Here is a 27,255-nt window from a genome sequence, read left to right on the forward strand (position 1 = left end):
TTTTTCAAAATAAAACATCACATCAGCAGGGGGAGACGATGAGTGAGGGGCGGGAAAAACACAATTTTGGTGTTGCATTGCAAGCAGTAGATCTGTCAGTAGACACGGTAATAAAGCTTGAGCTGGGGGGGGGGGGGAAATGGGGATTCTACTCTAGCCAATCCTACTGGAGCTGCCTGTGGGCCTGCCTTGAAACAGGTTGAGGTAAACAGAATTAGTCTCCAGAATCCCGATACAGAGCATGGGTTAACAGCAAAATGGAAGCAGAAGGGGGGAGAACAGATTAAGGGTGCCCTCAAGAGCTAATCCATAACTAGTTTAAAAAAACCAACAGCATAGATCTGTAAGTTGGGCCACCAAATGGAATCAGAAGAGACCTGGAGGCTGGTAAAGAAAAGTCATCCCTGGGTACATTTTGGAAGAAGCTCTTATTTTGTTGTCTAGAAAGTTAAAAATTTTTGTTTTTATTCTCGCAAGGCTTGGCCTGACCTGGGCCCCATTCCCACAGGGCAATAAAAGCAACGAATCTTGGTGTGAGTCCAGACTCGGAGTGAGTTCCTGAGTCATATTGTGAATCATGTCCATCATCCATTACAAAAGGGAGCAAACGAACTGCAGTTTTTCTTGACCCTTGTTCTCGTTCCCATGATATTTGTGTTGTTTTGATGGGGACTTTTTTGTTCCTGTTCCCATTGCTTGCCTGGAACCGGTTTTCCTTTATAAGCGTCAGGTGATTAGACGTCACAGTGACACATTTTGATGCGGGCTATTTTTGTTCCCCATTCCCATTTGCGTCTTTGCACCCTGTTTTTCTGGGGGGTGGGGTGGGGGTTGTAGTCAATGGATCGCTGCAGCGCTTGGGCAGCTTCATTGTGATTTCTGCCCAGAACGCTGAGTGCTGAGCACTTAGGCGCTCAGCAAAACAGAAAAAGGAAAAGAATAAATAATAGTTATAAAAAGGTGAGCAGTGGGTCTCCTCACACATCGATCTATGTGGACAGGGAGGGGTTGTTGGGGGTCAGCCTTACCATGTTTGGGAGGCCAATGGAGCGATTTGCATGATGGGGACACCTACAGAGCGCCTAGCGATCGAAAGCTTAATATTTTTAAAACAATAAATTTGTCTACACACAGCGATCGCCTTGACCTGCTTCCCGCTCCACTGGGGGAAGGCTACGCAAATGGGGGGAAATGGCCTGGGAATGCAGGAAAAAGAACAAAGCTGGACACTCCGGGACAAGCCTCTTGAACATTGCTCCTCCCCTCCTAAATACCGATAGGACACCCGTCATTCTATTAGTTTGCCCCGGATCCACCAGCACTGCAACCCTCCCCCCAAAACAACAAACAAACAAACAACAAACAAAAAAACACTGGAAAAGTGCAGTCCAGGATAACCCAGGTTATCCACCACTGATTTGGTTTTCGCTGGAGAATTAATCAAGTAGGATCGAATGCGATTCAAATGGGAACGATGTCCTTATAATCCGATTCTTGATTCGCTTATTAGCCCAGTGGGAATGGGGCCCTGGTTGTTCATTTCCCATGTGCATATGGTTAGTTTTTTGATAAAAAGTTGTTGATACATGTAAAACTGCTCTTCATTTTGTGGTCAAGGGACCTAACTCGATCTTTCCATGTTATTTTTACTTCTAGTAACCAATTTCTTGTTAAAGAAGTAATGCCCATGAACAATCTACTTCATTAACTGAGGTACACTGTACAGCAATCCTGGGCTCTGGAAGGAAGGCTGAGATACAAATGTAAATGTGGCATAACGTATTTTAGAAACTTCATATAAACAGTTCAGGGAAGGAAAGACTGAATTATGACATATTCTCTGCCCAAACAGCTCCTATTCTCATTCCAGTATTAGAAACATTTTCCAATGTATAGAGCATAATCAACAGAAACTGTGTCATAAATTAGCTTACTGCACATTTTGTCTCTCATGCTGAATAAAGCATGCCATATGAGATGTGGAAACATTGTGGGAATTGCATGACACCTTTTCCCTCATGACACCAACTTCAAATTACAAGAAAAATGTCTAATTGTTAACATTTCAATTAATTATTAAACAGTCAAAATCCTTTCAATGCAATTTGGGTAGCCTCAGAAAATCCCTTCACACAGTGAATACCTATTAGCTCAGCCTCAAGCCCAGCTGAGGGTTCAGATACTGTTTCGCAGATACATGCAGCAATCCAAATTATTGCCATTTTCTGCATTCATCAGAAAGCCATAACCCATCTAGCCCAATCGGTCAATTGTTGCTTTTTAATTGCTGGGATTCTAGTACAGATTTGCAAGGTTTTCAGGGGCCAAAACAGACATCAAACAGTGTCCTTGGGGAGCTCAACCAGATTTTTCCTTCATATTTGTTGAGCAAGCACTGGTATCCAACATCAGTAGCTGGGGAATTCTGGGAACTGTTGTCGTAACAAGGGTTAACTGGTGTTCCATATTATTATATGTGCTGCTGAAGCAAGCACAAACTGATGTCCCTTGTTATAAGCACCCTTGTTTGAGTGCTGGAAGGCTTGTCTATATTGAACTGGCATGTGTCCCTTGTATAAAGGCCAATCCCTATTTGAGGATTTGAAAGGTTTTCCCTTACATAGGTTGAACAATTGTTTTTTTTAAGTCCTGTATGTCAGGGAGAGCCCTCAAAAAGACAGAAAATATATGCAGTTTTGAATGTGTACAATATATTGGAACAGAGGGCATGCTTATCAAATTTGCAGATGAGGACAAGATCAGAATTGAAAATAACTGATAGAGAGCTGGGCCAAACTAACAAATGAATTTCAGCAGAGGAAATGCAAGGTACTACACTTCGGGAGAAAAAAATGAAAAACAGATATAGGATGGTGACACCTGGCTTAAAAACAGCATATGTGAATGGATTAGGAGTCTAGACAACAGCTGAGAACAGGGTCAACAGTATGATGCAGTAGCTAAAAAAAGCCAATGTATTTCTAGGCTGCATCAATAGGAGTATAGTGTCTAAATCAAGGGAAGCAACCATACCACTCTATTGGTGCTTTAGTTAGACTTAACCTGAAATACTGGAGCTTACTGCACTGGCTTCAGGGACGTTCTCAGAATGAACGGAAGGGAACGGAACGAGTGGGGGATGGTTTTACCACACCACACCAGTTCCTCACTCGTTCCGTTCCCCCTCTCCTCCGTGTTCATTCCGTTCCAGGAGGGAACGGTTTTTGAGAACTGTTCTGAACAGTTCTCCAAAATTGCCCCCTCGGAGAGATTAGAGATGGAAGAGAGTGGGGAATGGAATGAGTGGGACTGGTATGTGCAGTAAATGTGTTCCCCACTCGTTCCACACTGCTCTGCTCCCTCCCGTTCCGTTCTGAGGCCGGACCAAGGAGGAACAGTGCGATAAACTCCTGTGTCTAGTTCTGGCACACAATTCAGATATATGGACAAGCGCGGAACTATCCAGAGGAGGGCAATCAAAATGATAAAAGATCTGGAAATTATACCCTATGAGAAGATAGCTTAAGGAGCTGGGTATGTTTGAGCCTGGAGCAGGGGTCGGCAACCTCCGGCCCGCAGGCTGGATGCGGCCCATGGACGCCTTTTCCGCTGGCCCCTGTCCTCCTGCGCCGAAATCGCCGCCGATTTCGGCGCTCCGGGCGCCATTTTGAAGGCAAATGGCGGCGCCCATTAGGAGGCCCTGGTGGCCTCCAGAGCCCTGAAACGGGACGCTAAAAAGAAGCTCCATTTGGAGTTCTTTTTTCGGTCCGCGCGGGAGTCGGGCCGTCTGAAGGCTCCGGCTCGCCCGCAGATCACTGGCGGCGGCGGCAGACCGCCGCAAGTGGCGGTCTGACCCCCGCCGTGTAGTTCTGCATGGCAGAGGGTTGGACTGGATGGCCCTTATGGTCTATTCCGACTCTGTGATTCTATTATTCTATTATAATGTTAAAGAGAAATAACAAGCCTAAGTAATTGACATTATATACTTTCATTTGCTACTTATAGGTAAAACACCTTGTTAATAGACACTTCCTGAGTGTCAACCCTGCATGCCATGAACTTTGAAAACATGGCCCCACTACTAGTAACATAACCTCTCCAAGCAATGTTTCCAGCCTGGTGATGATCAACAGATTTATGGAACAGTAAACGTCAGTGTTTGGCAAAAGCTTGTATTTCTTTTCTCTACATGAAATAAAAGAACTTCATTTTCTCCAGCCTTGGAAAATATACTGCGCCCTTATCTTGAAAAATATGTTTGCAGTACAGTTTAGTTGCTTGCCATTCTCAAAGGCCTTGTTTACTCATTAGAAATGTCACTGTGCATATTACCTCCCAAGAGAAAATTTGTTTTGACTGGACAGCTGTTACCACTAGAAATGTGTTCCAGTGAGTGGGAAAATATGTTTGGATTTGAAGTTAGTAGTTTGAGGATTGTGGTTGCTATCTGTGCTTACTGCATCTATGCAGTGGCCTTGGTATTGCCAGCATCCTTGCTATCAGCTCCCTTTTTTCTGCATTTGAAAGAAAAAAGTATAGAAAACTGTTGTGCTATCTATAGAAGCATAGTTGACAAGACATGGCAAGTCATCACCCTATTGTATTCTGTACTAGTCAAGCCTCATCTGAAGTACTGTGTTACGTTCTGGGCACCCCATTTAAATATCTTTAAATATCTCAAGGACTGTCACAAAGAGGAGGATACATATTTGTTAATTAATTAATTAATTAATTAATTAATGTTATCATTCTATGATTCTGCATCAACAGGAGTATAGTGTCCAGATTAAGGGAAGTAGTAGCGCAACTCTGTTCTGCTTCAGACTTCACCTGGAATCCTGTGTCCATTTCCAGGCATCACAGTTCAAACAGGATATCTACACATTAGAACATTTCCAGAGAAGGGCATCTAAGGTCCAGAACACACTCAGAAATAATCCTGTTTGAGACTGCTTTAAATGCCCTGGCTCAATGCAAGGGAATGTAGCTTATTGTGGCACCAGAGTTCTCTGACAGAGAAGGCTAAATGTCTCACAAAACTACAGTTCCCAGAATTCTGTAGGATTGACCCAGGGCAGTTAAAGCAGTCTCAAACTGGATTATTTCTGCTGTGCATTTTGGACCTAAGATTATCAAAGATCTGGAAATCAATCCTTATGAGGAATGACATAGGGAACTGCGTAAATTTAGCTTGGTAAACAGAAGACTTGATGGCAATATTTAAATATCTGAGAGGATGTCATGCAGAAAATGGAGTGAGCTTGTTTTCTGCTGTTCCAGAGACTAGAACACAATCCAGTAGATTCAAATTACAAGAAAAGAGATACTGCCTAAATTTTAGAAGGATGTTCTTACTGTAAGAGCAGTTAGGGGGCATTCACAGTTACATTTTTGTCCCGAGGACAGGGACCTAGCCAGGATTTTGGGAAGGGGGTCTAGACTAAGTGCCACCATTATAATGGGGCTTGGGCACGGTGGTGCAGCAGCACGCACCATTCATTGTATCTAACGAAAGGAGGGCAGACCCCCCCGCTACGTCCCTGCTGAGGAGATCCAGATGTCTGCATTGATACAATCCCGGATTGGTGTTCCCAATATGTTTTATGTTACTGAATTTTTCTGTGGCATTTAAACCATGTCACCATTCTCACTTGCCACTGTTTTGGTTTTAAATTGAAGTTCCTTCATTTCTGGGAATAATGTAGCTTGATCTGAATCAATTCGGTAGCATACTCACACTACCAAAGATGCGGATTGTTGCAGCTCTTTAAAAAAGACATGGGAAAAAAAACTGGTATTGAATATACTGGGTAAAGTGTGTTTTTTTTTTCATAGCCCCCCCCCTCCCCGCATACTGCACTGAGTGCAGTTGGTTCAAGTGTGACCACCATGAAAATAACCCAGTTTCACACCACATTATTTTTGTAGTGTGAATGGGGATTTAGACAGTGGAATTTACTGCTTCAGAGTGTGGCAGAATTTCCTTCTTTGGAGGGCTTTAAACAGAGTTTTTTTCACGACTACTTTAGCAGTGTATTCCTGCATGCCAGGGGCTTGGTCTACGTTATCCTAGTGGTCACTTCCAACTCTTCATGATTCTATTCTAACAAGGATCTGCAGCCAGAAAAATGTGAGTGTAATAATAACTCTGAAATGTCAACATTTTGTCAAAGCTTGCAAACATCACCTTTTGGGACTACAGTTTCCATAATTCACCAGCCAGCCTGGCCAAGTCCAAAAATTCATATGAAAGACCCAAATAAGCCATATGCTGACTCTTTTCACATTCATATTTACTCATCTTAGTTCATGCCCATGAACACACACACACACACAATTAATAATGGAAGTTTCTTCTGCTTTCATATTTGTCCAGCTTTTTCAAGGTTGCCCACCCCTATTAAATGTGAATACTTTGACTTGTCTGAAATGTACAGTGAGCCCTTGATATCTGCTGGTGTTTGGTTCCAGGACCACCACCACCACCACCCCATGGACACCAAAGTCCCATTATATACAGTGGCATAGTAATATGGTGTCCCTTACGTAAAATGACAAAATTAAGATTTGCTTTTTGGAATTTATTTAGTTTTTAAATATTTTAAAGTCATGGATGCAGAATCTGTGGATACAAAGGGCCGATTGTACCTTCCTGTTCCTCTCAAAAAATTGGAGGAGTATCTTTTCTCTGATAAAAGAAGAATGGCTCTCTACTGCAGATATTGCTTCTGTTAACTAAATACTTAGGAACACTTTGTCCCCCACTTGTTTAGCACACCTGTGGTCCATCTGCCAGAGGTCTATGGACTGAAATATTTATAATCCCTCACCACTGGCAATGCTGGCTAGAGTTGACGGGAATTGGAATAAAAAAGCATCTAGGAGTTCATAGTTGCCCACTCATGCCTTAAAGGATAACAGCCAAGACAGATGGTGCAAAACAAGCTCCCCCAACACCTATAAAATTCCACTGTAGCACCCAAGGAAGAAATCAAGTCTGAGTCATGACAGTCTCCCTCTCATTCAGGAGTTGGGAGGCAGGAACAGAAGGACTAGCGACAACCTACTCGCACTCCTCTTTCATTCTCACCTGTTCACAAACACCTACTGTGCATCCAGATTTGGGGACAGTGAGTTCCAGATGTTGCCTATTCCTTGTTATTTTCTCTGTGGCCAGAATCCTTTGGTGATCTATACAGATGAAAGTTACACTATGCATACAAAGTTACCTTTTTGGACAATGATGAATGGATATATCCAACTCATAATGGCAGGAGTGGAGATTCACATGTGAAACTGTTGTAGATGTAGAACCATTTAAGATGTGCAACAATGCATCTAGAGTAGTGCCTCTATTTAGCACATTGTGCAGTAAGGTGATAGCACTATGCATTTGCAGTTTTTCATACATTGCACTACAGTGGTATTCAGCCCAGGGACTGGGTAATGCTTGGTTAGTATAAAACCACTGATGGATATTTACACTATGCTGAGAAGATGTAGGATCTCAGCCTGTGTCTCCCATTGTTTTCTACAGACCCATCTCCTCTATCCAAAGGTACAGGACCTTCTCCCACACTCCATTCTGTGAAAACAAGAGAGGTACCCCACAAGCAGAAGCAATGGGCAGGTTGCACACTTGCAGTTGTACTTGCTTGGGGTGCCATCCAGCTTCAAGACAGCTAAGTGCAACTTTTGTATGCTCTGTGACAGTTATGCAACAGGTGATGTTGTTCAATGAGCTGCAGTCATGAAGGTCACTGTACCTGCCACCCTGTTGTCTGCCAAGACACTGTGCAAGATACAAACACCCTGCTCAGGTTACTTGTTGATATCCCCATACATTTATCTTTCTTTTTCAAAATCTCCTCCAATCTGGATCCTGATCTTCACCACATTACTTCATACAAGTTTGCAGTTTGTTAGTTGCCAGTTGTCACTGTTCCTATTTTTCCCATTTATTTCTCTCTGACTCCATTGACTGCAATCCTTCACCCAGTCACCCTATGCCAGCTAAGACAGAAATAAGTTTCTGCTCCAAAAGACTATCATAGCTACCTCCCGCACCAATGGTGTGTGTGTGTGTGTGTGGCAAATCTGAGTGTCATCCCTGAAATAAGAATTATGTCCTGCCATTAAATTTTCCTTCAGTCCTCACATTTCTAGCATAACAGAAATTTAAAACTATATGTAAAAAAACTGAGAAAAAGAACAAAATTTGAATGAAGCTGCAATATTTTGTAATATTATTCAAAGTATATCGAACATGTATAGGCATAAAGACTCTGAAAGAGAAGCCTGTACTATTTTGTATTATATTATAGAATACGATATAAATATTACAAATACATTAAAAAGATCATATGTAGTTGAAGGGTATACATCAATTTATGAACACAGTAAAAGAAGATATACAGTAAAGATAGTGGATTTATGAGTCAGCGACTAGGGGTCTTCGGAAGTCCTTTTTTGATGTAAAGTGAATGGAATGGAAAGTGGTTTTGTGTATGTAATGTAATGTATGTGGATTGTATATGTATATGTTTCTGTATTGACTGGTTGTTGGGGGATTTTTTTTTTGGCTGTTTTTAAAATTTAATAAAATTTTATAATATAGAAATTTAAAACTTCCACTTTAGGAAGTTTTAGGAATACTGTTTAAACATGCAAAAAAGGGCAGACACAGTTAACAAGGGAATACAAATACAACAAATGTAAGAGTTCTAGGTGTGGATTATTTTCATTGTTTGGAAAGCTAAAATTTTGGGAACTGAATTCTCCCTTCCCCTCATAGCTACATAACTTCTCCCATTCCCAGAAAGTTGTAAGAGGAATTGCTTTCACAATTTATTCTAAAGCATTACTCTTTTCTCTGTTTATTTTCAAATGGCTTAAAAGTCCTTTGCTCTCTTAATTAAAAACAAAGAACCCTAAAGCTCTTTCTCACTAACAGTTTTGATGAAACCTCTCTTCTGTATGTTTGCAACCATACCTAATGAAGATCAGTTGCTTGAGGTCCCTAGGATCCTGGCCCATATCTCTGCCCATAAAGCCAGTGGGAGGAAAGAAAATTCTAAAAGAAAATTGCACTATTAATCCACAGTAGCTGCGCAAGAAATTTCATACCCATTTTACACAAGGCTGCTGTGTCCTCAAAAGCTCCAGCCAAAGCAAACATAGTTTGGTGCCTGAACTTCATGTTAGGCCATAATACTCTTGGTAACCCAAAGCCTGAAACAAAACAACCACTGAATAGGGGGAGACACACAAACAAGGTACAGTACATGCATTTAGGCACACCAATCCCATGGTATTGTTATCTCACACAAATGGTGTGTAGTTTTAGAATTTTTCCTTGCAATATTATTTCCTTGGTTCTTCTTTTAAAATATCTGAATATGAGATAAGTATGCAAATCCCAATGTTACCTGAGATAGGAGGGAATTTTAGAAGGCACGGTTCTGGGGTTCCCTCTGGAAGCTGAAGAAGACCATGTTTTAACTACAAGAGTTCTGCTTGCCTTTCCCTTCCTGCTTCCTGACCGGTGTTTTTGTTTTGATGAATTAGTCTGAAGGTCACAAGAATATTTTTGAGGAGTGGCTTAGAGCAGGGAGTAAATTATTACCCTGCTCTTGGCTGTGAGGGGGTGGAAATACTGAAGGTGGGGTGTTGGTGCATGGCAAGGAGGGGGAAAGCATTCCTCACTGGGAGATTAACGCAACAGATGAATTGAAAACTATTAAAACAAAGTGCCCTGTTTTCTGGCTGCCAGTCACATGCTGGGGCTGTCCGGAGGTAATTAAAGCATGTGTCGCCTTTTAAATGCCGGCAGCAATGACAATCTGGGAACGGAGGAGTGCTAATCCACACAAAGCCTCTGCCTGTGGCAACCATATTTATAAAGGGTCAGCCAGTACCTAACATTTCCATGCTCAAGGGATTTCCAATGGATTGGGTTTTTTTTATTAGCATGTTGCTACTTTGTGCACTATACAATTTGTGCTTTGGTCATTGTCTTCTGTCTCTTGAGAGTTTATCGCATGCAACTTTAACACCGACCCAGGCACAGAATGGGGTCAGGGTGGGATGTATTAAAACTGATTTTACCACACGAAAAATTGCTGCTGTGCTACCACCCGACCATCACCCATCATCCAGCAGTGCTCTGGAAGCCTTCCGTAGTATCAAATTCAGCCACCAGAGTACTGCTGGAGGATGGGTAATGGTTGGACAGCAGCGCAGCAGCAATTTTGTGTGCAGTAAAATCAGTTTTAACCCGTTGCAGCCCGATCCTGTCCTATGCCTGGGTCGGCGTTAAAATTGCATGTGACAAACTCCTTGGTCCTTAAAATGCACCATGCAATTTGGTGAACAGGAAATGTTGTTGTTGTGATGTGCTTTCAAGTTGTTTCTGACTTATGGCAGTCCTAAGGTGAACCTATCATGGGGTTTTCTTAGGAAGTTTCTTCAGAAGGGCTTTGCCATTGCCATCCTCTGAGGCTGAGAGAATGTGACTTCCTCAATGCCTCCCATTGAGATTACATGGCCAATTTGGGATTCTAACCCTGGTCTCCAGAGTCCTAATCTAATGCTCAAACCACTACGCCACACTGGCTCTTGTAAACTACTAGCACAAACAAGTCCTGAGGGCTTCCATTGGGTCACGGTGTCCTGTGGTGTAACAAAAAGTGACTGAGTTCAGATGAGTCACCAGTAAAAATATCCAAGCCATTTTTTGTTTTTACACTCTAAAGCAAGGTACATGTGTCCTTCCAGATGTCATTGGATAACAAGTCCCAGCAACTAAAATCATTATCACCAATGATGAAGAATAGTAGAAATTGTAGTCCAAAACCTCTGGAAGGCTATAGGATTATCACCCCTGCTTTAAAGTTTACGTGAGATTGGAGTGTTCTGAGATGGTCAAAAAGGGCTATACACCAGCCCTCTGTATCCATGGATTCTTCATCCACAAATTCAACCATCCACAGTTTGAAAATATATTCTTTGAAACATCCAAAATACAAACCTTGATTTTGCCATTTTGTATAAAGGACACCATTTTTGTACACCAGTGTATATAATGGAGCTTGAGCATCCACAGATTTTGGTAATCAGAGGAGGTCCTGGAAGTGGGCTGGAACCAAACTCCAGTGGGTACCAAGGGACCAGTGTATCAACAGAAATTTTATTCAATTAATTCATATCCCAACTAAAAAAACAACACAAATACAAAATTAAAAACAATCAAAATTCTGTTTGAAAAGTTGCGAAACATCTTGAAAACCCATTTAAAATAAAAACATGAACATGACACACCCCATTAAAAGCTCCATCTGCTGCGACAAATTAAAAGCCAAAGGCCTGCCAAAATAAAAAGATATTTGCTTGCCAGTGAAGACTGCAGAGAGGAGGCAAATCAAATCTCCCATGGTAGTTGCACAACTTGGGATCCCCTGTCATGAAGGCTCTCTCCTGTGTCCTCACCAAAAATGGCCGTGACAGTAGTACAACAAGAGAAACCCCTCCCCCCAATTTGATATAGGAATATATAGGGTTTTTTTTTTAAGACAGACTGCCATGTGAGGCTTTATAGAGCATAACCAGCACTTGAAATGTAGAATTAAATTGATTAATGTTCCCTTTTAATTTTTAAAAATACCCTTGCTAGCAGAAAACTGGTGCATCTGAAAACTGACTGAGCAAAACCCCAATGTGCCAGTGTTCTTCAATTCCAGATACATTTTTAAAAAGTAGGACTGAAAATCTGGAGGACTATATAAATCCCGCCTCTGCTTTGTTGATGTTGTTGCTTCTGCTGCTGCTGTGTGCCTTCAAGTCATTTCTGACTTATGGTGACCCTAAGGTGAATTTATCATGAGGTTTTATTGGCAAGATTTGTTCAGAGGAGGTTTGCCATTGTCTCCCCCTGAGGCTGAGAGCATGCGACTTTCCCAAGGTCACCCAAAGGTTTTCATGGCTGAGTTCCAGGCACATTTAAAAATGTGTGAGAACTGAAAATCTGGAGGGCTATATAATTTTCACCTCTGCTTTATGGTGACAAGAATCAGTGCGATCCTACACATGTATTATGTGTATTTATTCTGGAGGAAGTCTGTCTTCAATGGGACTCACATTCAATAAAGTATATTAAGTATTTCTGTCTAAAATTGCACTGCTATAACCACTTACCTAGAAGTAGGCACTACTGAACTCATGAGGAAAAACAGATTGAAACTGAATCCAGACAAGACGGAGGTGCTCATGGTAGCGGCCCCGAAACCAAGAATTGGGTTGCAACCTCCAGTCCTAGATGGGGTCACACTCTCCTCCAGCGACTGTGTTTGCAGTCTGGGGGTGCTCCTTGACTCGTCGCTCCTGATGACAAATCAGGTAAATGCGACGGTCAGGAGTGCCTGTTATCAGCTTCGGCTGATACGCCAGCTGCGCCCTTTTCTGGAAGTAAGGGATCTCGAGACGGTTGTGCACGCACTGGTAACCTCACGCCTTGATTTCTGTAATGCACTCTACATGGGGCTACCCCTGTGCTTGACTCGGAAATTACAGCTGGTTCAAAACATGGCAGCCAGGCTTGTGTCAGGTACATCTAGGAGGGACCACATTACTCCGGTTTTGAGGTCCCTCCACTGGCTGCCTATCAGCTTCCGGGCCCAGTACAAGGTGTTGGTTATCACCTTTAAAGCCCTAAATGGCTTGGGTCCAAACTATCTTAGAGACCGCCTCCTCCCGTACAATCCTCCCCGCGCTCTCCGGTCCTCTGGGAGGAACTTACTGCAGCCTCTAAAATCTAGGCTTGCGGCAACCTCCCAGAGGGCGTTCTCTGCTGTCGCCCCCAAACTCTGGAACGACCTGCCGGATGAGATCCGTCAGATAACATCATTAGACAGCTTTAAAAAAGCGGTCAAGACGGATCTCTTCCGGCAGGCCTTTCCAGCTTAACCATCCCGGCCCAGGTTCCCAGGTTCCCTGATTCCCTCATTCCTCCCGTGGCCCCATCTTAGAGATGGTTGAGGATCAACAGAGGGATATCAGGGTTTTTAGTTTTAGTTTTAATTGCTGTTTTTATCCTTGATATTGTATTTTTAATATGTTATACTATTTAATACTGTCTTAAGGGGGGGGAGGGATAAAGTGTTTTTAATTGTCGTATTTTATATTTTACTGTTGTTAACCGCCCGGATTGGTTTGCCAGAGGGCGGTATACAAATAAATATTATTATTATTATTATAAAATATTATTATTATTATTATTATTATTATTATTATTATTATTATTATTATTATTATTATTATTATTATTGTAACGTACATATGAATAGACAGGTACAGGTTTTACTGCAAATTTCCCAGAAATTCAGTTCTCCATTGGTTAACTTCCTTTATGATTTTTTAAAAAGGAACTTTGATTACAAACATATGTACTTGGACAACCCAGCCCTTGATGGGCAAGCTGAGCTTATTGAGCAAACCTTTTGTCCAGAAGGAATTGTCTTTTGGCTAATAGCCAGACTGCCTGCCCTGCAGGCCAAAACTAAGCATATTTATTCAAAGGAATTTCATTCAAGTGAGTTAACTCCCTAGAAAGCAAGCTGAAGACTGATATTTTATTATACAGTACTGGCTACTTTTTATATTTTCTGACTAATTTGAAAAGGAAAGGTGGCATAAGCTTTCATGGACGTCTGATGCATGGAGTGAAGCCTCTGTGGAGAGAAGTACAGAACAGAACCATGAGGCACTGCACAGGCCAACATCCAAGGAGTCAGATCCCCCCTGTTCAATTGTACGTACCCCTCCGAGAAAGAACAGAGCTACTGTAAAACTGCCTCTATTTCCTGTCCTAGTGAGATGGCCCAGAAGGATACCATGATCGATTATATCCAAAGCATCCCATCCCAATGACACCAATAGAAGAAATAGTTATGACACCTCCATGACAATGATGATTCCTATTCCTTGCCAGACGTGTTTGGGGTGATGACAGTCCTCCTGATCTGATCCTGCAAAACAATATTGCTATTTACTTTTCGATTGGCAAAGTAACTGAGAAACTTTAAAACTTTTTCCTCTCCATTGGCAAATGACTGTCCCCCTCCAGGAGGCTTGCCAGAAAATCAAACAAGGGGAAGGTTTGCTCACTGCCCCCCCCCCCGCCTTTTGCAGCCTAGTAGCCCAGTTCTGGAGTTTTACTATTTCTCACATGTACTCTCACACTCTCTTGGAAATGTAAGTAGATTGTTTAAAAAGCATTTATTTCATTACTCCTGTTCTACTGTTCTTATTGCTAAACTTCAGACTTGATTAATTGCTACTTTAGCTGCTGGCTTTCATCTGCCAGGAATTAATCAAGTCTCTCCCAAATCAGGAAGCTGTCCCTCACACACAGGGGGGAAAGCCCTTTTAAACATAAGACTATTTTCATTTCAGGGGAGGAGGTATCTTTGTGTATGTGTCCGTGTGTACCAAGCTAGGAAGAGTTGCTGGGATAGTGTCTTGGAGGAGGCAGTGGGTGGACAATCCCAAATGCTGTGTGTAATAAGCTATTCATATAAAAGAAGGTTGTAACACCAGAAACACTTCAAAGGTGTGATGAGAGAGAGGAATCCCAAAAGCATAGCATTTTTGAAAACAACACTATTATAGTGGGAGAACAGCTTCATAAAGTCCTTAGTTTCAAACTCCAGCATCTCTGACTACATTTGGACTTTAAAGGCCATTGACTGCAACTCTGGAGAAGCTTTGCCAGTCAGAAGCATTGCCAGTCGGACAGATGGACCAGGAGTTTGATTCAGTACAATGAGTCCTTGGTATCTGCTGGAGTTTGGTTCTAGGACCCTCCACGGATACCAAAATCCATAGATGCTCAAGTCCCACTATATACAATGGCATAGTAAAATGGTGTTCCTTATATAAAGTTCAGTTTTTGGAATTTATACTCTGTTAGAATATTTTCAAGCCATGGATGATTGAATCCATGGATATGGAGGGCTGACTGTATAAAGGAGCTTTCTGTTTTTCAGTGAGTGGAAAAACACACTCTTTAACTTAAAAAAAAGTTGTAAGTATTGTTTACTTTGAATATTTTGACTTTATTTTACATACATCAATTATTAAATAAACAATTTATAATAAAATCCCTGAAAACAACAAAAACATCAACCCCATTTCCATATAATCCCATAATTCACATTTATTGTTATTGTAAAACACTGACAAAACATAATCACATCTTGCTTTCATTTTATATTAATGGTCTGTATACCCAGGACACAAAGTTCCAGAATAGCTGCACTAGATACAATTAAGAGTATTTCCAGCATGAAAACACAAAGGTGCAAATATCAAAAGACAAACTAAACAAGTGCAAATGAATGAAAGTGCAAAAAAGCTTTTTTCATGAAAATGCTTATTTGGAAAACACCAAAAAAAGGGCATTTTTGGCAGCATTTGTCACAGATTGACTGTAATCTTACAGGTTTTTCCTGTTCCTTCACATTTAGGACAATAGTAGCTCAAGGGCCTATCACAGAGAAAGGGTTATTGAAAACTTCACTGACTTTCATTGCACTCTAGCCCCAATTAAGTCCTAAATAGAAGACGTGCTTTGCAATTTGAATTTGGACGGTTGCATTTCAAAAGTGCTTGAAATTTAGGTAGAACCTGGATTTGAAAGTCAAAGCTGGTGAACAGTTAATATCCAGTTTAAAGATATCTTTTTATTTTACTCCACAGCAAATATGCATAGTGTGGGGCTCATATGGGCCAAAGACTACACTTTCTCCACCCTTTGCTTTAGAGTTTAAAAAAGGAGGGGTTATCTTGTTGTGCATACTACTTGTTTAACACACTGGGCAATTTGACTAACAGACAGATACCAGATTTCCTAGGAATTCCTAAAGGAAGTCTGTGGATCAAACTAGATGATACCTTTAACACTTTCTTTGGGCCAAAGTGCTCATGCAAGTAGTAAAAGACATTTAGCACTGCATACAATTTTCCACACTTATGTATCCTGCTTTTTAGTGTGCTTCGTTTTGTGATTAGTCATTAGTAAACAAACAAGGTCTTCAACTGCAAATTTAACTGCTGAGGCATATATTGGTGAGAAAATCCATCGTTGCTGTGTGCCTTCAAGTTGTTTCTGATTTATGGCGACCCTACAACAGGGTTTTCTTGGCAAAATTTGTTCAAACACGGTTTGTCTTTGCCTTCCTCTGAGGCTGAGAGACTGTGACTTACCCAAGGTCACTCAGTGGGTTTCCATGGTTGAGTGGGGATTCAAATCCTGGTCTCCAGAATCATAATCCAATGCTCAAACCATGAGACTACACTGATTCTCAGGAAATCAGTTACAGAACAGAAAAACAGGTTAATCATAGGGAATATGCATTAGCTTTGAGATCTAGTTTGACCTTCAGATTAATAGGAAAAAGGGTATATCTAGGGCCTTTTTACATTATCCATTTTTATGCAATAAATGCATGTCACACACAATCTACCTGTCTTTCAGTGAAGTATTTCAGATATGACATTTTCTGATTATTTGAAAGAACATTTTTTGTAGCTGAGCCAATATTTTTCTTCCTAATTCATCCACTCTTAAATGTGTATGCACAGAAGCAAAGTGCTTGCTCATACATCCCTTGTGGGACAAAAACTTACATCAGTAACATATGTTGCTCTGGGATGCTAGTCCTATCTGGCAGCTGTAGCAATTCATACATAGACCTCACCAGCTGACTGGGGGAAGAAAACAAGAGACTTGATGTAGTATTTCACTCCTCCTGAATAGCAGATTGGTTGCTGCGTGTGGTTGGATAGGGGCAACTGCAAGGAACAATGACTACTTGGACCTGAACTAGAGATCGTCTTGGACATAATTACAGAAAATTAACAACTTATCCCCCACATCTACATCAGAACAGGTTTCCATACTGGATATTTGCTCTTAACAACAAAAAATCTTTGGAGGTTTTGCATCACCTAGCTGCACTGCTCCTATAAACACCATACACTCACATTGTCTCTATCAGATACCATCTAACATGAAATCAATTCCTTCTGATTTCAGTGGGCATGAGAGATTATTTGCTCTTTGCAGCTGATTTATTTTTGGTTTCCCAAGCTTGTTTTGATGTGGGTGCTGATACAGCTTGATTTGGGACATTTTGAGGTGACTGCAGAAACAGGTTAAGAGCAATTCCCATCAGTTCCTAGCAAGGACAAAAATATGGAAACTAAATCTACCTACTCTTGCTTGAAGAGATCAACAGTAGCAATGCAAAGAACAAGAAAAAAGTGCCCTTATGCAGTATTTTCAACTTTTTTCATTCGCCAAGGGGGAGGCTACTCCTATGGTTTTGGGATTGGCATCTGGCTGATTGTCTTGCTGGTCTTCTAAAGTATTTCTCCATAGTATCTGCAAAGCTTTGGGACCTTAGACTCATGGAAAACTATTTTGCTCATGAGACATTTTAGCTGCCACTATCTCCCCAGCTGATAATAACATCCTTAAGACAAAAAAAAAAAAAAAAAAATCTTCTAGGGTTCCTCAGCTGATTTGAAATTCTACTAGTAGTAATGATGCCAAATGGAAAATGGAATATTGGAGTGAGGTTCTGAGAATCAACATAGTGTTTCAGTGATTCTCTAGTATTCTCCTCAAGCTGAAGTTGAACTAGACGGAGAACCTTTTACAGACCGAGTGCCCAAACTGCAACCCGGACCCCACTTATTTATTGCAAAGTGCCACATCCCTCTGGCTTTCTAGTAAGAAACTCTGGCAAACTCTGTGCTGGGGGGACAGCATGTGTGCCCACAGATCCTGAGCGCCACCTCTGGCACGTGTGCCATAGGTTCGCCATTACTGAACTAGAGGGATGAAAGAAGTGGCATCTGTCACTTATTGGTAATTCCACCTTCCAAATATGTTGCCACATCCCAGATGGCCTTTTCAGTGGTGGCCCCGTGGATGTGGAATGATCTACCCGAGGAGTTCTGTCTGACAACCCCCCTAGAAACATTCAAAAAGAGGCTTAAAACTTTTCTTTTTTGTCAAGTCTTCCCCCCCTGAAGAATGAAGCTGCCTACTCTGTTGCCATCGATTCCCTACGCTTACCCCTGAATGTGAACGATTGTGTTTAAAATGTTTATGATTGCACGGTTTTATTATGGGATTTTATCTATTTTATGCAATGTTTTAATGGTTTTTTAATTGTTTGTACACCGCTTTGATCTGCGGAAAAGTGGTATATAAATAAAATTTATTATTATTATTGTACAAGGACAATGTATGCAAGGAGCTGCTGTATCAGGAACTGTCAGATCAACAAGCCCCATAAGCTAGTATGATGTATTTAGACTGGCAGGAATTATCTCAGCCTTCTGGCAGAGCTCTTCATCAGCCCTGCCACTGGGGATGGCAAAGATTTTCCAGCTGCCTTCCTTCTCTTCTTCTGACAGCTACCAAATCCCAGAATGAGTGTGCCAGAGCAACAGTGGCAAAAAAAAGTAAATATGAGGAAATAGATCTTAACTTTAACTTTCTTATAGAACCACATGTAAATTTTGCCTTTAAATTTGATTCCTTCCTAGAAAAGATTCTAACCACAGTCTAAATGTAAATAGCCTCTGAGAATCTATTCAACTGTATCGTATAGTTTGGATTAATTAACAGATTCAGTGTCTCAACAGACCAAGTGGTCTGAGACTGAACACTTCTGATAATGGATAACAGAAACCAATGGGAGTACTGAGTTTCCATTTTGCTCAAAATCTGTATGCATACTCTCATAAATTAAAATCTCTCCTCCCCTTCTCCCTTTCCATTTTATACTCACTTCCAGTAAGGATAGTTTTATTTTGGAAGAATTCAAGGCTAATGGGAGCAAAGTGCTATCTAGACTCCATTCTTATTGCAAGTCCAATTCAGTTTGCTCAATAGCCCTGGAAGCTCTTTGCTCAAGTGTGGTACAGAATTAGCCGAAATACATAAGTAAATGAATCGGCACATAAATAACTCTAACATTCACAAAAATGAAAGAGAAAGGGGATGCAGAATAAATCTAGAGCAGATTGTTCAACATTAATAACATTTGGCACTGAGGCCCCCAAGTGGCCACCTGCTGCAGTTCAGTGTAAAGGACCCAAGAGAAAGTTAATTTTACTTGAACAGGGAAGCACAAAATCCACAGAGTCATAAATGCAGTCCTTTGCTCTAGTGTCACACACACAAAAAGTCACAAAAGAATATTTTCTTCTTTCTTTCTGGTTGGCTAAAATAACATTTCTTTGGATATTGGGATAGTTTGGCACCACAAATTAACTGCAACTTTTGGAAAGAATGGATCAAAAGTGCAAAATTTTATTCCTCCCAAAAAATAAACATATGGTGATGCTCAACAAATATCTTGAATTCAGGGCAAAACCTGTTTAAAAACAAAAGCGCAGCATGACAGAAAGAAAGTGAGAAACTAAAATACAAGTTTCTCTTGAATAGCAAGTGGCTAAAACACTGAAAAGGGAAAACCAAATATCACTAAGTATTTACTCACACCAGAATCAAAATAATGCATTTCCATAGGAAGCTTTGCATGATCTAAACATAAAAGGTGGACTTCACAGATCATGTTACTATATGAGAAATTATGCTAGTATACATACGATTAAGAAAGTCTGCCCCTGCCTTCACAGGCTAAAGAAGAACAAAGAAAAATCCTAATGGTTCAAAGGAGCACCACATGTGGAAAATTATAGGCAAAGCACTAGTTAACTGTGGGTTTTGTTTGGATCTAAGGAACTAGGCCCAAATCCCTACTTAGCCATGGAAGCCTTAGCCTTATTGTTATCTCTCCTCTGTTTAATGATTATACTATATAGAACCATAATGAGGTCCTCATTGTGATATAAGGACAAATGGGAAGAACAGATGCAGAAACCAAATCCTAGAGCTTTTGAGATTAGAAGACTGCTCAACTCAACAAGGTCAATTCCAACATACTTTGGCACCTGAGGTGGAACATTGATATGGCTCCTCCACCTCCATTCCCAAAGCAAAGACAATAAAAAAAATAAAAAAATTAACAGAACACTTCTTACTTTGATATTTTGCAACCTGCTACCCAAAATCATCCCCTTATCCTTAACACTGTCCAATGAGAAAACTGGATTTGGAATTCAACCTTCCTCTTAGCCTACATGGCCACAGCACAGCTAAAGTGGCTCACCAACACATCCTGTGCTAGTGCATGAATATTCAGTATATATATATATTTAAAAAACATTTTTGTAGCCAACAGCAGAACTCTTGATGACTTGAAAGTGAATGATCACACCAATATAATTTCTATTCATGCAGTTTAAAAACGAATACACAACCACCTGACTTTTTAAAAAAGAACAGTTTCTAAATTATGTGTTCAAGGGACATTGTCAAGTAGCTGAATGTAAACATTTGGCACAAACTGAATAAATCAGGTTTGCTGGGGAAAGGGCCAGTCAAATCAGAACAGAGAATCTATGAACTGCTGCATTGTGCAGAATCTTTTTCAACTGATACATCACATGACAGTCCAACAGGCTGGATGAAGTTAGTTATCTTTTCCTAACATCAGTTATTCCTTCCATGAAGGGAAGGAATACTTTTACTAGATATGAAGTACCAGTGCTATTTTTTAGGTTGCTTTTTGTCAAGTTCTAATCCATTATTTCTTTTCTTTTCTTGGCACACTCTAGGGAAAAATGCACCATGCAGAGCTAAAGGACTGAACTAACAGAGGCTAAAGCAAGAAACAGTATTACTTTGATCTACTCGCCCTCCAACTAACATGGCAATATTGTGAGTTTACAAATTGTGAGCACCAAACTGTTTTCATAGCAGCAATAAACCCAAAATTGTTAAGAGTGGGTTATATCTACAGAATAGTTAGTCCAAATAGCCTGCCTTGGAAGGAACAAGCCCCTAGATATAGATAATCTGCCCTCTACCAGGTTCATGGTCTAATCCATGTTAGTTAGTGATTGATCTTTTCCCTGAAGCATCAGAGTTCAGAAATGCTTCATGATGCTGCTTGAAGTTGCGGATCTGGATGTAGTGGTGATGAATATTGATATAGACATTTGCCTTCTGTATGTCATCATGTAAATCCAGGCACATTTAATAATGTAGGAATGCACAGGCAGTCAGATCTGAAGGGTTAAAACTAAGGCGGTTTAAATCCAATAGCAACCGCAGTTTCAAAACCATGCCATGTGCTTCTAAAACCACCAGGAGTACTTCTTGGCAGGTTTTTGTAGGATCAGGCAAACCAATGCCAGAGTTCCACCATTGGACATGGACAGGGAAGTGTTCAGAAAGGCTGGTAAGAGAAGTGAGGAAGACAGACGGGATGGTTTTGGCATGTAAACAAGAACGAAGACTCAAAGAGAGCATGTTGGCAGGACTTTACAGCTGCAGCAGTCAGAAAAATCTCCAGTCTGCTGACACAAGATAGACAAAGAGAGGCTGGCATCTTCCTTGTGAAGGAAAGTCAAATGCTGCTCTGGGTGGCTCACTTTAAGGTGTCATCGGCATTTTTGAACATGAGGATGGCATTGTAGATTTTAAGTGCTGGACCAAGTTTGACACTCATGATCTTCACAATGTCAGTTTGAGTCAGCAGAAGAAATGCCTCACCATCAATCATCTGTAGAAAAGGAGAGATGTTTAAGGTATCAGTTTCTTTCTCATTCATATTTATGAGTTTTTACCCATGAAGCAAGCTATCTCAATTCAGTGTTTATTCTGGCAAGTAAATAAATAAATAAAATGCAGCTCTTGAAACAGTATCTCAGTATCTGACCAGCATTTGGAGGCTTCAGCCCATTTTGGTCTATTTAGCCACACCTACAGCTAAAGACTATGGGACAAGCATGGGCTGTAGAATATTATGTCTGCATTCGAAACGTTGAGAGAAGAATATTCTGGGTAAAATATATCTGCATTTCCAAGAACTTACCATGCTATGGCTGTCTGCTGAACTTCCCCACCAAGAGCAGATGTGACCCAGAAATCAATAAAGAGTTGCTATGCACCCCAACTGAGTGAAAATGAAGGAACACTGTGGCATACTGCTTCCCCTGGACCACTTTCCTTAAAACAGAAATAAATTATTTCTCTTCAAGTCTGTAGAACTTCTGCAGCTACATTGCAGTGTATAGGTATACGTTGACCAGTATCTGTTGCCACCAATATTTTAAAACCACAACGGCAGCTGGTACCTCAGATTTATGTGTGAGAAGAAAGCCCATCACCTGAGACTATTCAAATTGCTAACAAGAATTTATTAAAGGGATTACTACTTTACAGAAGAGAGTAAAAGTGATAAAGGCCAGAGTTTTCCAGTTATACTTGATCACACACTCTGTCCGCTGAGAGACAGAGAGAGAGAGAGAGGTAGAGAGAGAGAGAGAGAGAGAGAGGTTTATTGCCATTAAGCCTTGCAAGGACTTAACTTCTCAACCCAAGAACTTTAAAATCAATTCAGCCAAACTGCATTTTTGTATCCAATAACTTCCATCTGTCACTAAACCAAGAAATTAACACTATGGTAAATTCAACTGTTTGCAAAACATGTAAGGATGCCTTTCAGGGTACTATATGTTTCCAAGTAAAAATATGGAATACTTTACAAATGTCAAGCATTTTCAATATGTGTCAGTCACGATACTATTGTCATGTCTTGAGACTTATTTTGCTGGGCAGGAAAACAAAATGAAAATTGTGCACTAAACAGGCTGAAGGAGTAGTTGTAAGCCATAAATGCTGCATAATTTTCTTTCTGTTCTCTCCCACTACCCATCAAAAGAAACCACAGGACATTGGACCAGTATGTGACTGACAAAGCTGAAAATACAAGATATTTGTGAAGTGTTCCATATTTTTACTTGGTCGATGTATCACCAGTATAGATTTCTAGAAAAGCCTGAGCATTAAAGGTCTAGTAATACACATTTTCCCAAACAAATTTTTCAGCAACAACTAGCACTTCCATGTAGCATGTTGAAAATATGTAGAGCGCATCAAACTGGAGATGGATATGTCCATACATAACTAACAATTCTGTCTCCCCACTCCAAGTACCGCTGAAATTTCCACTACATGAGACTATGACCCATGTCTTTACCTCATCTTTGAAGAGTTTTGCTTGGTCCTCACAACCTGTCAATGTCTGTACAAAGCTAAAGACCTTTAGGGGGGAAAAAGATAAAAATGATTAATTAAAAGATAGAGAGGGAAAGAGAAAGAAGCAGGCTGCAGAAGGATAGTAATCTGCTGCAGGGGGAAAATGGAAGATGAAGGAAAGGTAAGCAATCATCTTCTATATTTTCCCCTTAACATGCAGTTCTTCTCTCACAGCACATGTTTAGGATCATTTTAAAAAACTGTTCAGTGTTCTTCCAAGATACATATTAAACTGTTCAAAGGGCTTAAATGATGCATCTTGTATTGCTGCTGGATGTTGGACTAGGAATCATCTCTGAAAACATTTGCAGAATTAAAATTCTGTAATACCAGACACATCTGCCTAGCCTTGCATAATAGAGCTGAACAAAGCAAAGAATTGATAGTAACTGGTTCCCATAACAGCATATAGTGAGCAAATGCTTCTGAAAAAGTATATTAAAAGCTGGGTCACCAAAAACTTTCTCAAATGCTAATTGAATGGTATTTCACACATAGGCTCAACATCTACTTCATATAAAATGTTTACTGTCCTCTAACAGCAATTCCTGGGGCCAACAGAAATACAGTGAGCTGGACATCTCTGAGTCCTGTATGGAAAATGAAAAGGTACCCAAATTCCCCTGATTCCACTTATGGGTATAGGCATGTGGAAACATGGTGTGTCAGAAGTGTTCTCAGAAGTACCCCTAGTACAGTTCTTGTGCCATTGCCTGCTGTTCACATATTCTTACCTCATCAGTGGTCCATTTGGCCACAGTGGAAGCTGTGATCCCAGCCACACCTGGCAGGAGTTTACAGTGCTGTTCCCAACAGAGAGACAGGGAACGGTCTGGGTGTGGTGACAAGGCTGACATGAAGAGGGACTGGTGCATATTTTCTGAAGAAATGGCTGACAACAGCATTAAAAACAACATAAGGTTCAACTACAAAATAAATAAATAGACATTTTCTTCCAGAACTTGCAGATAATGACATCTGGACCAATGTTTCTCAACTTATAGTCCTCCAGATGTTTTGGACTTCAACTCCCATGATCTCTGACCACTTGCCATGTTGGCTGGGAGTCTTGGAAGTCCAAAGCATCTGGACTGTCAAACACTGAGAAACATTGGTCTGGATAATGTGCAATGCAAAACTAAATTAGACACCATCAGATTTCATGCCAAGTGTCTATAAGGAACAGGAGGCAATAGAGTGTAGTAAGGCTGGCAAGAAGCTGAGTCCCAGTTCCACCTGTGGTTTATGGTCCACAACTGCTTTGCCAAAACTGTCTTTTTCTTGGTGGAACACCAAAACATATGGTCCCCACAAGGAAAAAAATTGTCTGGTGCAGTGTTTGGGGGTGAACAGGAGGGTAACAGATTCAGCTTCTCATATTACAGTAATCCTACCACTTGTATTTACAATGGGTGTACTGCCATCTAGTTTGACCTATACGTGACTGAGGGCCTTTCAAACTACACAATGATTATTACACTATGATTCCACTTTAATAGCCTGGTTGCATACTATGGAATCCTGGGATTCACAACTCAGGGAGAGGTATTTTGAATTCTTAGCCAAGTAACTCTAGTTCCTCACCAAACTACGAATTGCAGGATTCCATAGATGCAGCCATAACAGTCAAAGTGCAGTCACAATGCTCTAACTATGTAGTCTGAAAGGATACTATTACAGGTTGTGGATTATTTAACTGTGCTTCACACCTTTCTTTGCTTTAGAGGGATGCTTGAACTACAACCGTGTAGACAATGCTCCCTGACAATAAAGGATTTTAATAAATTAGCATTCTTCAGTTGTAAAAGGGATTCTGAGAGCATAATTAAAATTAAAAGGATGCAGCACAAAACAGACAGGAAGAAATGGTTTTAAGGAAGTAGCATATGGGACTGAGGACATGATTTTTCATTTACTGAGGTGCTAAAATATGGCTTCTTTTAGAAGCTTCTTCCTGTTGAGGGCTGCATTTCGTCAAGGGTAAATGTCCAGATTGCATGCATAGTGGGCAGTGAAAGGGGATGAAGCCAACAGTGGACAGGTCCCTTTTCTATCTACTGCCCCCTCCTCTCCTTGTCTTCCTATCTATCCAGGAGATACTAGATCATTTTTTGCTGAAAAACTGATCACTTCTAAAATGAACCAGGAGGGTTACAGTGGCCCATACCTGTTTCAGAAGCATCTCAATAGCATCTACACTTGTCACAGAAACAGTGCATTAATCTTTTTCATGTTGTATTTTAAGAACGTTTTAGTCACTGCTGTTATGCAGAATTAATCCTAAAGTGACATGTTTGTGGGAACTATCAAATATATTTTAATGAAGGCATGGCTCAACAAAAATCAGTCCTAAAATCTGTGTCACAGGCATGTCAACTCCATTTTCGAACTGCAGTGTTTATACTATATTCTATGACAGCTTGTTTGTCTTACTTTTAGATAGCTTTTAAAAGAACTGCTCTGGGGGGTGGGGGTCATACTAGCAAAATGGAGCCAGACATGGTGTACTTACTCTGGAAGTCTTCCTGCTGGATTTTCCGATATTTTGGAGGCCGTCCTCTAGAGAAACAAATACTGTAAAATGCTCTACCTTCAAATTATGTTTTATGATGATGAACTATGGGAATACCCATTAGCTGGCCCCCCCCACCCCAGGTTCATAATGAGGAATAGATGGGAGAGAATCATGTGAAGCAAACAAGGAAGATGAAAAACAGCTTTAGAGGGGAAAAGCCAAATATACACTCAGAAAAACACACAGAGATATACAAATTACAGGATTCCTGGCAGTCCTGCTCTACAGGGGCAGTAGCAAATATCTAAATTCTACAGAGCAAATTAGAGAAAGGTTTGTGCATTACAATGACACTTTTCAATGTGAACACCCAGAGATGTTAGCAATGCCAGTTGTGTCCTTACCTTCCATGGTGTCGTGATTTCTTCCGCTGGGAAAAGCCAATGAGGTTTCTCTTTCTAACAGAGTTTTCTGTATCTGAGAGATCAGCCTTCACTCTTCCCTGGTTCTTCTCTGCAAGGGGACACCCTGAGATGCAGTAGTGAGCTGTAAACCTCCCCGTTACATGACCAGAACCATCACAACCAGGTGTTGGACATTTTCTGGGAAAGAGAAATCAAAAAGGAGCTGAGTTCTCTACATGGTTGACAGCAATCTCACTTATAGGGAGACAGCATGAAAAAATAATGACACAGTACAGTTCCAGCCAAAAACAGCTGAAGAACTGTGAACTGCATCCTGCCAAGTACTTGATGCTCCCACCTGCTTTTCTAGTCTGGCATAATTAAAAATCATGTTTATCTATGTCCTGGTGAGCTGTAAGTCCTAGTGAGCTATATATGGTGTATTCACCCTGGCAAGTTATGAATTGTGCAGACCCATGACACTAATGTTATTTGACAGGGACCGCCTCCTCCCGTATAATCCTCCCCGCGCTCTCCGGTCCTCTGGGAGGAACTTACTGCAGCCTCTAAAATCTAGGCTTGCGGCGACCTCCCAGAGGGCATTTTCTGCTGTCGCCCCCCAAACTCTGGAACGACCTGCCGAATGAGATCCGTCAGTTGACATCATTAGACAGCTTTAAAAAAGCTGTCAAGACAGATCTCTTCCGGCAGGCCTTTCCAGATTAACCATCCCGGCCTGGGCTCCCTGATCCCCTCTTTCCTCTCGTGGCCCCATCTTCAGTGATGGTTGAGGATCTCCAGAGGGACACCAGGGTTTTTAGTTTGTTTTAACTATATTTTATGTTTTGATATTGTGTTTTTAATCTGTCATATTTTTTAATACTTTTATAAGGAGGGGAGGGATTATAATGTTTTTAATTTTATATTTTACTCTGTTATAATTCACTGTTGTCAACCGCCCGGATTGGTTCGCCACAGGGCGGTATACAAATAAATATTATTATTATTATTATTATTATTATTATTATTATTATTATTATTATTATTAGCACATATTCTACCTAAGTTTACAGTGGTTGTTCCCCAGCAATTAT

The 27,255-nt window shown here is 40.7% G+C and overlaps 3 protein-coding genes across 11 annotated transcripts in view; all 3 read right to left on the reverse strand.

Moving 5' to 3' along the window:
* LOC121928777 (serine/threonine-protein kinase Sgk2-like) overlaps positions 1–9,560 on the reverse strand; it is a 58,058-nt gene extending 48,498 nt beyond the window's left edge. For 2 of the 4 annotated variants that reach the window (XM_042463967.1, XM_042463965.1), the window contains exon 1: positions 9,429–9,560. The gene's annotated coding sequence lies outside the window, so the exon portion shown is untranslated. Of the gene's footprint in view, positions 1–9,126; positions 9,224–9,428 lie in introns of those variants that run through there. The other 2 variants (XM_042463968.1, XM_042463966.1) reach the window with 2 other exon arrangements.
* Positions 1–27,255, reverse strand: part of IFT52 (intraflagellar transport 52) — a 264,845-nt gene that overhangs the window by 84,285 nt on the left and 153,305 nt on the right. The window lies entirely within an intron of this gene.
* The window catches only part of L3MBTL1 (L3MBTL histone methyl-lysine binding protein 1), a 51,995-nt gene continuing 42,786 nt past the window's right edge, over positions 18,047–27,255 (reverse strand). For 3 of the 5 annotated variants that reach the window (XM_042463959.1, XM_042463958.1, XM_042463957.1), the window contains exons 18-22: positions 26,162–26,359; positions 25,755–25,801; positions 23,977–24,134; positions 23,184–23,246; positions 18,047–21,704 (exon numbers count right to left, since the gene is read on the reverse strand). In XM_042463959.1, coding sequence (XP_042319893.1) covers positions 21,570–21,704; positions 23,184–23,246; positions 23,977–24,134; positions 25,755–25,801; positions 26,162–26,359 — 601 coding nt within the window. In that variant the 3' untranslated portion in view covers positions 18,047–21,569. Of the gene's footprint in view, positions 21,705–21,949; positions 22,151–23,183; positions 23,247–23,976; positions 24,135–25,754; positions 25,802–26,161; positions 26,360–27,255 lie in introns of those variants that run through there. The other 2 variants (XR_006103574.1, XM_042463960.1) reach the window with 2 other exon arrangements.

This window comes from Sceloporus undulatus, chromosome 4 (assembly GCF_019175285.1).
Source record: "Sceloporus undulatus isolate JIND9_A2432 ecotype Alabama chromosome 4, SceUnd_v1.1, whole genome shotgun sequence".
NCBI lineage: Eukaryota > Metazoa > Chordata > Lepidosauria > Squamata > Phrynosomatidae > Sceloporus > Sceloporus undulatus.